The sequence below is a fragment of the Sardina pilchardus genome, chromosome 14, assembly GCF_963854185.1.
Source record: "Sardina pilchardus chromosome 14, fSarPil1.1, whole genome shotgun sequence".
Taxonomy (NCBI): Eukaryota; Metazoa; Chordata; class Actinopteri; order Clupeiformes; family Clupeidae; genus Sardina; species Sardina pilchardus.
The window spans coordinates 26,024,799-26,035,513 of NC_085007.1; the positions used below are offsets into that span (position 1 = coordinate 26,024,799).

General features: G+C 44.1%; 1 protein-coding gene across 2 annotated transcripts in view; it reads left to right on the top strand.

The window, feature by feature from the left end:
* Positions 1-6,290, top strand: part of LOC134100636 (RNA-binding protein Musashi homolog 1) — a 21,169-nt gene extending 14,879 nt beyond the window's left edge. Inside the window, exons 8-14 of one of the 2 annotated variants that reach the window (XM_062553967.1) lie at positions 796-878; positions 1,036-1,153; positions 1,792-1,872; positions 3,045-3,101; positions 4,744-4,806; positions 5,001-5,152; positions 5,369-6,290. In XM_062553967.1, the coding sequence (XP_062409951.1) occupies positions 796-878; positions 1,036-1,153; positions 1,792-1,872; positions 3,045-3,101; positions 4,744-4,806; positions 5,001-5,152; positions 5,369-5,410 (596 nt within the window). In that variant the 3' untranslated portion in view covers positions 5,411-6,290. The remainder of the gene's footprint in view (positions 1-795; positions 879-1,035; positions 1,154-1,791; positions 1,873-3,044; positions 3,102-4,743; positions 4,807-5,000; positions 5,153-5,368) is intronic. The other variant, XM_062553968.1, reaches the window with a different exon arrangement.
* Positions 6,291-10,715: the final 4,425 nt, after the last annotated feature.

Below are 10,715 nucleotides of genomic sequence, written 5' to 3' on the forward strand. Positions count from 1 at the left end.
TAAGAAAGGCTGAGGTGTTGGGGACTGGGCAGGGGTTTAGTCAATGAGCTCAGGTGAAGACAGATAAAAATGGGACAGGGAATATGTCACGGGTGTGGTGTGGTGTGATGAGAAGTGGGAGTGGTTTGAGAGGGGGACATTAGAGAGTGGGAGTGGTCTCGAAGAGGACCGTGGTGGGACATAGCGGGGAGGCAAAGGTGGAGGGCGTGAGGGTCACTGCGGAACAGCTGGGAAGAGGACATCCTTTGGCCGAAGAGGGAAAATTAGATTAGCGGAGTCTAAAGCAAACAGGAGGGATTTAGGGATTGCACTGGCGACTCGAGGGAAGGGCAGGGGGTTCAGGATCGCCAGAGTCACAAAGACGGTGTAGACCGCAAGGTTTAGTCCTTCAACTGACCTTACTTAAGCTGATGATGATACACAAGGCAACTTTTCGAGCAATGTTGCAAGGCGGTGTTCCTGACTATTGTTGTACTGGCACATTCCCGTTGATATTGTGCAACATTTTGCGGGTGAACTTCATCAGTAGGCAAATGGGATCATGATCATTCAGTTAGAACAAATAGAACCAGTTATGTGGTTGCTCAGCAACATTGCTCAAAAAGGTGCCCCAGGTATCATCACATTGAGGATATCCTTGAGTTCAGCCCTGGCCTTTTAGTTGCTTTGAAGTTGCCAAACCATAAGCAGAGACACTTCCACAACCCAAAGCTGATTTTGTATCTCAACCACAACCTTCTTCTTCTTCAAAAAAAAATCTAATAATGTGTTTGTGTGCTTCTTGTGTATGTACAGGCTTTGGGTTTGTCACTTTTGAAAATGAGGATGTGGTGGAGAAAGTGTGTGAGATCCACTTCCATGAGATCAACAACAAAATGGTACGTTTGCTCACCCCCCGTTGCAGTGACTGGCATACCACGTTCAGTCTGTTTGAGGACAGGGACTGCGTGTTTTGGCATGGAGTGGTCTTACTGTCATAGTGCGAGTGCTTGGTATGAGCTCATCTTACTCTTGTGTCCTTGTGTTGTGGTTCAGGTGGAGTGCAAGAAGGCCCAGCCGAAGGAAGTGATGTCACCGACGGGTTCGGCTAGAGGGCGCTCCCGAGTGATGCCCTACGGCATGGACGCCTTCATGCTGGGCATTGGCATGCTGGGTAAGAAGACATAAACGACCAGTTCCAGTTTCACTTCATGACCTTCTCACCAGATTCACCTCTTACATTTGATGTTCCATGATATTCCTGCTTTGAGGCACCAGCGAGATGATCTTGTAGATCTTACATCAGAACACATATTTAGACATTTTAATATGGCATGCAGACCACGGCGGAGAACCAGTTGTGCCATGTGGTCGTAGTAGGAGGCACAGCGCCCTCTAATGGAAGCTAGGGGTAATGCCTTTCCCTCGCGGTCTTGAGGCCGTGAGGGTCATTTTTACATGCCTCCCTGGCAGGGGGTCTGTGTGGTATGCAGCTCTTCTCCAGACCTATGGATCCCCTCTGCCTGTGTGCATGGCTTTGATTACCAGGGCTTAACTCAGGTGCAAGGGTGAAAGCCTCGTGTGCCATGGTATTTGCCTAGACTCATGTTCATATTTGCATAGGCGGACATCAAAAAGGCCCTGTGGTTGCTCCCACTGACAGGGGCATGCAATGCTAGCAAACTCAAGCATGACTCAAGTGGCACTTTTTATCATACACAAAAAGTTCTGAATGAAATCATTCTAATGTGAATACAAGAGCTGTAAGAATGACTAAATTGTTCATTTGTTTGTATGCTTTTTCCTCCCCAGGCTACCCAGGCTTCCAGACGGCCACCTATGCTAGTCGTAGCTACGCTGGTCTCACACCTGGATACACCTACCAGTTCCCTGGTAAGTCCCCTTGATGCACAGCGCACACCCGCCCTGTCTGGCTCCTGGCTGTCAGAATCAGTGTCATTCTCTTTGGCTTCACAAAAGAGAGATGACCGAGATTTCCAGAGTTGTGTCAGTGAAGGAAAAAAAAACATAATTAGAATTTAGAGGCCAGAGGATACATGTCATGAAGAAGAAAGACGATACAGAAATGACAACAACGCTGATGATTTGCATCATGGCACATTAATCAGAGTCATTTGATTCAGTTGCACGTAGTGGACACATAGCCCTTTAATATGTCACATATATATAAGTTTCAGTTACCTCTGACATCTATTGTAAGACTTGCAGTGTATTCCACTCAAATCTGTAGATACAAACACACACATTCAGATGGAACGCACCAAGAACTTGGGTCTTTGGCTGCTTGTAGATTTCAGGGAGTTGTTCACTGTTGGACGGGCTTGGGGCGGGTGGGATTGGGTCATAAGAGAGATGCTGTGAGTCGGACACATCTCTTTAACGTGTTTCTTCCTTGTCCTCCCAAACCCTAACCTTAACCCTAATCCTAACCCTAACCCTAACCCCCCTGAGTCTTCACCTTAATCCCATTCAGTTGACCTGTAACCCCCAGTGTACACCTGCTTCTCCTCTGCTGAGATTGTGCTCTACCAGTTCACTGAATCTAACCAAGCCCCTCTCCTTCTGTTTCCTCCCCTCCTTCCCCTCCTCTCTCCCCCACTCCATTTCCCTCCCTTTCTCTGTCTGGGTCTTGTTCATCCCCTACTTTTTTTTTTTTTTTTACTTTTTACTCACATACCTCCTGGTCCCTCCTTTCCCTCTCTTTCTCCTATGTAGCACCTACTCCTTGCTGTAAGTCGCTTGCTTGTGTGTGTTTGTGGATGAATGTGCGCACGTATGTGGAGTGGACGTGTGTGTTGTTTACTCCTGCTTATAGATGGTGTGTTTGAAAAGCGCCCTTTCATGGTGTAGAAGTGAGTGTGTGTGTGTGTGTGTGTGTGTGTGTGTTGTGTGTGCTTAAGTAGATGTACTTTGTGTGTATGTGAAACGTGTGTGTGTGTGTGTGTGTGTGTTTGAGTGGGAGAGTGAGTGTATGTGTGTGTGGTTAGCCTGGCTTGTGGACGGTGTGTGTATTTACAACGCTCTTTTGACATTTCTGTTTCTAGAATTCCATTTAGAGAGGACCCCCCTCCTGACATCATCCCACCCCCCTGAACTCACAGGTCAGTTTCTCTTCTGGGGTTTACAAGCAGCTCTCTGTCTGTCAGATGTGCTCACTGTTGCCACCTGCTGGCTTGGCAGTCTGCTGGCAGCCACCCCTTCAATGCAACTCTGTCCTGCACAGGCCATTTTAAAACTGAAGGAGATCCTGTGAAGCTGCTAAGCTAATATCCATGTGTTCACTCAGTCTGGTTATAGCGTCTCATTTTAACAACTGCTGTGTTTGAGGGGAAAGCTACAGCCTGACATGCTATGTCTTTGATTTAGTCAAATATACAGTGTCTTGTTGAAAGCTCTCTTGATCAAGTATTAGGTTGGATTTAAATCTGGCTTGTGACAGGACTGCTGCACTATGTGTTGAAAATAACACAGTTTGTGTTGTTTCTAAAACATTTGTTTTAAAGGTTGGGTACGGAATTAGCAAAACGGACGGCAGAGTTTGAACATATACAACCTCAAGTCCCGCCCTCCATGCACGAGCGACAATTCAAATGCGCAGCGCGAGAGCGAGCCAGGCTAAATGAAATGCCATCCTGGCGTCTACAGCACTATGAGCTCTGGTCTCCATACAATCACTCACATCAACTTCCCCAATTACATTCTTTAGGCTATTCACCTCCAAAGGGTTGTAGTACATATGGTTCAGTAGCCATAGGTGTGTATATTTGAACAGAATCTGGTTTGTTCTTACCAGGGCGATTATCTCCTGAAATATCCGAGTTTAGTGCTGCCCCGTTGGTTCGCCTATTCCACCGTAGCTCCAAGCTGTTAAGTTTCGATTTCATGTTTACAGCACTCTTCGTGTCATGGTAAAATGTAATTTTTGCTACATAGCTTATTTATTGCGTGGGTGATTGAGTTTCCATAGGTATCCGCTGCCTTAGTTAGTTTGTATAGAAATGAAGTGACACAACAAGAGGGGAACATGGACGAGCAGCAGCAGGCAGTTGGTTTCGTTTCAGCACTGACTCGCGGTCACCAGCTTTCGAAAGGGTCGCGCGCGGTGGGGAGGGGGAGTAGGAAGAGGAGTAAGACGTTAGATTGACGATCGAGCTGTGAAATGATGGTATGGGGTGAGGAATTCTATTGGCTGGAGTTTTTCGAGCCCTGCCCGTTCCGCAGATGATTGACGTGTTTAATTTCCATTTCAGTGCTTCCAACTTAGTGGCTATAAGTGGGTTAGGAATAGGATTTCAAGTGATTTTGCAAAAATGGCCAAAAAAGCTCATTCCATACCCTACCTTTAAGCGTGATTATCTGAGATGTCAGTGGTAAAGGTGCTTTAGAGATTTAAACATACAGTTATTTTTTTTTTAAACAAAATGTTTCTTTTTCATTGTTTGTTTTCTTCTACTTTCCATTCCATTTAGATAGCATAGAAACTCAATACTACAAATAGATTTTTTTAAGCATCTAAAACTGCCTTTAAGCGAGGAATGGAAAACTTGTCTCAACTGACTCAAACATTTCCAGTCATCTTCAAACACATCTCTCTCTGAAGGAGATCTGAACAGGCCAAAGAAGGCAATGGAACAGCACCGAGGGGCTTATTGATTATTAGATTTGTAAATCTTGCACTTGCCTTCACCGTTTCTCATGGTTTTTTTTTTTCTCTCCCTCTGTCTCTTTCTGTTCCTCTTCCAGCCATTCCACTGACAGCGTACGGACCAATGGCAGCCGCAGCAGCTGCAGCTGCAGTGGTCAGAGGTACAGTTGAGGGGGGCAAGACTCCCTTTTTCTATTCTTTGTGTGTGTGTGTGTGCGTGTGCGTGTGTGTGTGTGTGTGTGTGTGTGTGTGTGTGTGTGCGTGTGTGTGTGTCTGAATGGAGAGAGAGTCTGAAACTATGTCTTTGTCTCCACAAGGGGTCTGTTCTGATAATATTTGGTATTTTGTCCTGCAGGCTCGACACCCTCACGCGCTGGGTTCCTGGGCACCAGCAGCCCTGGACCAATGGCTGACCTGTATGCAGCGGCCAATCAGGATTCAGGAGTGAGCAGCTACATCAGTGCAGCCAGCCCTGCCCCAAGCTCAGGGTTTGGGCACGGACTTGGGGTACGACAACAAAGACTCGCTCAGACAAACACAAGGACACGCACAATTACACAAGCCCCCAACACACACACACACACACACACACACACACACACACACACACACACACACACACACTCACACTCACATATACACACACAGTGCTTGTCTGCAATTGACACCAGTGTCATTTTCATCCCTCTAATTCCATTTGTCCTCTCTGTCCCCTCATTTCAGGGTCCTCTGATAGCGACAGCCTTTACTAACGGCTACCACTGAAAGCCCTCATGGCTGCACCCAACGTGGAGGGTGAAGGGGGGCGGTTCATCCTGCTGGTGAGCCAACCAAACTGCTGTGTTCCTCCTGATGGTGCAATCTGATTGGCTACTGCAGGTGTTCCCTGATTTCCACCCCACTTGACTGAAGATCTGTTTTTTTTTTCTAAAAAATGTTCTTCCTCCCTCTCATTTCCTGTCTTCTGTACTAACATCACTTCCTTCATCTGATCCCTTGTTTTTATCCTGATCTTTACCTTTTATCTCAACTGCTACGAGTAGGCTTTCTCAATGGCTCAGCCGCCATGCGCTGTCCTTTCAGATGAAAAACAGGAAAAAAGAAAAAGTTTCAAAAAAAGTAAAAAAAAAACAGGAAGGTTTGGGGTTGTACTTGAGGAAAACATGAGGAGTCTTTTATGTTTTTTGTTTTGTTATTTTGGATTTGTTTGTTTCTTTTTTTTTGAGGAGTTTTAATTTAATTGCTATACTACAGTGTCTCATTTGAATGTTTTTTTTGTTGACTATGTACTATTGTGTTTTATTTTTCAACACAAACATGCTGTGTAGATGGAGGAAGAGCTAAAAAAAAAAGAAAGATTCACGTGAGGATACAAGAGGTGTTGGAGTCATCCTCTCCTCCTTAGAACTCCTAACAAAATTTTAACACAAGAACAAACATATGACAGGCAAATTCACTTTTCTTTTTTATTTTAACAACAAAAAGAGACAGGAAAACATGGAAAAAACTAAAATGTATATTTTGGTAGTTTTTAAACAAACAACATTTGTAATATTATTATTAATATCAAACAGTGATAAGATTTTTTTTCTTCTGTAATTGGTTTGAAAGCGATGTTTTATTTCCTCCTGTAAGATATTGTATATAAAGCACAGTGAAGGGTGGGGGGGTTGTGTGGGGTATCTTTCAAGTGGGAAGGGTCGGGGGGGGGGGGGGGGGGTTGCTTGATTGGACTTTATATGGGGGTTGATGTTGACAGCATGGGTGGGGGAATTGGGCAGAGGGGGTCTCTCTCTAAACTGGATGTTTTCTGCTGTGGGTGTCATGTTCAGCTGAGGTGGGTGAGCGATCACCGGCACTGCTGCTGAATAGGACTACCGGCGGCCTTGTCTTGGGGGGGGGGGGGGGGGGGGGGGTTTGGCGGTTGCCGGCTTTCCAGTTTCGTCTCACGTTACACCTGCTCATTTTTTTTTTCTAAGCTGACTCTTCTTCTCTGATTGGAGTTACTGAGCTTTTTTCTGAGCTGTTGCACGGTGTGTGTGTGAGGTCAGTGTACGTTTGTTTTTTCACTGGTGAACAACATTTCAGGTCCATAAACTGCAATGACATTTATCCACATTTATCAATTCACCTCTAGTTCTGACGTTACGTGTTTTAGAGGAGCGATTTTCATTGGCTAACTTTCACTGGTCAGCTCAACATTTCTAACATTCAGTACCTGAGACAAAAACTGTGGGCTGCCCGCGCAGTTGGGCATATTGGCATGGAGTTCACGTTTAAGTTACGGATCCGTACCGGATTCGAGGCCCCCTGTGAACTACCCCGGCTTGAGAGGTGGTATCCACCATCGTAGTTTGACGTGTTCCTTTCGAACAAACTCTGCTGAGTTATGCACATGTGAAAATGTGGGATTGCATGAAATTTGGCGATGGCTGTGCTTGTAATGACATGATGTACTGTCCAGATCAGCCCCTGCACGAGTCAATTGGATTGTGGGATTGGGATCAGGGTGAAGGGTCAGTGTGGACCTCCAGTGTTGTCATGGCTTCGGTCAAAGCTGGGTTGGTTTGTGGGTCCGTGGGTGGGAGTGGGGTGGGCTGGGCTGGGGTGGGGTGGTTCTTATACTGCTTTTTCTGGGAAATATATATATTTTTTGCGCAATTTGTCTTCTATTGTAAATTTCTTTGTCTGGTTTCCTTTCCTTCCCCGTTGCAATAACGGTGATTTTTTTACTGTGTTTAAAAAAAAAAAAAAAATGAAGGACACATTTTCAAAGCAATGGATCCTGGGAGCCGTTATATCATGGTTCTAATCTGGTCGCTACCTGTCCTTTGTGGATTGTGTGTTTGCAAGATGCAGAGAACAAGTGTGTGTGTGTGTGTGTGTATGTGTGTGTGTGGGTGTGTGTGTGTGCGCCTGCATGTGTCTGCAGTTTTTGTGAGTGTGTGTGTGTGTGTGTGTGTGTATGCTGAACAAAGTATGCTGAAGTAAGGATTTTACACAGGTGGTTTACATGCATTTCAACTGCCTTCTTTTGGTACTGAAACACTTGTCTCTGTCAGTGTTGTGGAGAAGTGTATTTAGATCAGTGCTCAGGGGGAGAGCTTCTGAACAGGGAATAAAACCACAAACAATCCTTACATCAGTCAAAACTTTCCCTTTTGAAATGCTGTCCGGAATAGATCCGGAAGTTTTCCCTTTCCAACTTAAAGCCTCTCATCTTAACCAGTAACATCAAACATTTGAACTCAAGGGGATTTCTCTGCCTTGCAATTAAGTGACAGGCTAAAAGCTCTGAATTGTGTTCAGTGCTAACATTGCTTGATTAATTTTTGTTTTGCTTCTTTGCAATGTGTTGCTCAGCACCTGCCTCCTCCTTACTGAAGTCACCCTCTTGAAGCACTCTCTCCCTAACTGACAGAAACGCCCCACAAAACTACTGTTTGACTCACACTGTAACTATTTAACCAGCAAAAAAAGCAATAAGTTATTTTTATCTTAATTAATAAGAATTATGCTATTAATGATGGTATAAATATCGATGACAATTACGTGGCATTAAGACTTATTTTCACAAAAGAAAAAGAAGCTCTATTTTTTCTGACCCATTTTTATCCCCTTCTCTTATAATAATGATTCAGTGATTTTTTTTTTTTGGAAAACATTCATTTCCTGTTTCCTGATGTGTTGATGATTTGTATGGGGGTGGTCACATGGGGTAGGGGTTATGATGTAAGGAGTTGCAACTGGAAACCTTTGTGGATGTGACCCTGTTGAGGTGTGTGTGTGGGAGGGGAGGGAGGGGGGGCAAAGAGGCTCTATATGAATCTGAATGAATCTGTTTGAAGTTCCTCAGCTCTTAAACGGACATTGGTCTCTGCCAACACTGTAACTTAAACACTCTGCTGACTGGCCCCCCCTTTGTTGATTATGTATTTTCTGTTTGTTTTTATCTCCTCTGGAAATTTCAAATTTAAAATTCCTAATAAATTATTTTAAACATTCCACTGAGGTCTGTTGTTGTGAACATATTTCTGTTACAAACACAAATATATGAAATAACACATTTTCTGTTAACATCTGCATCTTTTTTTTGCATGAAGATTTAATTATGAAGAGTGTGATTGATGAGACTTATTAATGTGAAATGGAAAAAGACATGGAATCGCAGAGAACAAAAGGAGAGGGCTTTTGTGGTTCAGTGTCAGCGCGGAAGCCATTACACGGAATGAGATGCACTGCTAATCTCTGTCCTGAATTATTGATGCCCCTCGTTTTGTCTGGTTTATCAGTCAGCTTTATCAGTGCCCTCGTGGCACTAAGTGTCAAACAGGGGAATCCACACTCACAAACATCCACTTGACATTGCATGGCCTGAGGCCTTTGCGTGCCTTTTAACACCACTTTAATCTACTTATGACTCATAACCAATAATATACACGAAATACAAACAATTGCATAACGAAAGACAGCTTGAAAACACTGAGTCATTCAAGGGAATCAGTAGGCACAACCACATGACTATATTACAGTTGATTGTCTGTTTAGAACACTGAAAACATTAAAAAAATGCGTATAGCTCCACATTTAAACAATTCAGAAAATACTCCTAAATACTCTAAAATACTCAATGTAGGCTTCATACCAATAAATACAACTGCCATTAACGTTTACTCTGTGGAGTAGAGACAGTGCCTGTTTTTCTATAGAGAATCAAATCACATGACAGCTTCAGACGGTGATCGCTGATCACACCCAGAGTTCAGTGGTGTACAAGACTCACCTTGAGGCCTCCGTGGTCTGACCGTGGCAGTCGTGTCGTATCATGTCCCGGCCGCTCTCACCCTACACCCGGCCCAACCCCTCGGCCCCGCATGCCTGGAATATGAATCTTCACGTGGCATGACCTGTTGGCACAGAGAACCAGCCCTTAGAATTACACTTAGCAACCACACGGCTACATCAAAAGGAAGGCACTCCAACATATTATGCACGTACGCGCACACACACACACACACACACCATAAACACGTCAATGACACACACCAATATGCTGTATGTGACACATACACAAACAAATGCAATTAAACAGTCCTGTTTTTTTAAGCAAAGATACTCATATAAAGGCTAGTTACAAATGGTATGTTACTATTCATGTGCTGGCAAATTTGTATTAACTCGGGAATACCTGCAGGAAGTCTTCTTGAGAGAGCTATATTATTACAGATATGTATCAGTGACAGTGATGTTGAATGATCTGTTATGTTATAACCAAGTCATGTCGTTAATTTGTCATGGAGGCATCCTGTCATTAATCATGATTACAGTTATTGGCTAATTATACATAAATGTAGTGTAAACATTATCTTGGGTCATTTTAACATTCCCTGATTAGCTGCTAAATGACTATTAGCAACAGTGGCACTCTCATTACCATCAGAAATAACTTCATGAAACATTATATGGCATCTTCCATGTCATGTTTATGACTTTGTGACAGAAGGTACAGCATAACTATTATAATTGTGAATGCGTAATACATTTTACGGCAATCTATGAACACAAAGTGTCTTTTAAAGACAAGATTTGAATGCAGTTCTTTTTTTTTTAAAGTGAGCACTTATCCAGCAGTGCCATAATGACTCCCACATTCTGGATTTGGGCTTCCACAAAGACAGGTTTTGTTTAAATGCTGTGGCAAGTGAGCAGGCTAATTGCTCTCCATCAACACAGTCTAGCACACCAAAAAACCTTAAAACCACAGTTTCATAGAATGGCTTGTTAGTAAAAACGTAGAGCTTGCACGTACATCGTTGACAGGCCTACGAAACATGAATGGTTGACATCAAGGGGAACAAAAATTACAAATTTACGTTCTCCCCCCCCCCCCCCCCCCCCCACCATCTCCTCCACTCTCTGTCCTTACCCTGACGTACCCCCAAACGTCTTTCCCACCCGCCCTCTCTGGAAATGTGTTTGCTCCTTCCAGCACTAATTGGGTCACCCCCCCCCCACCCCTCACCTCACCCCAGCCCTCAGTCTCAAACCCTCAAACATCGCACTGGCTCTG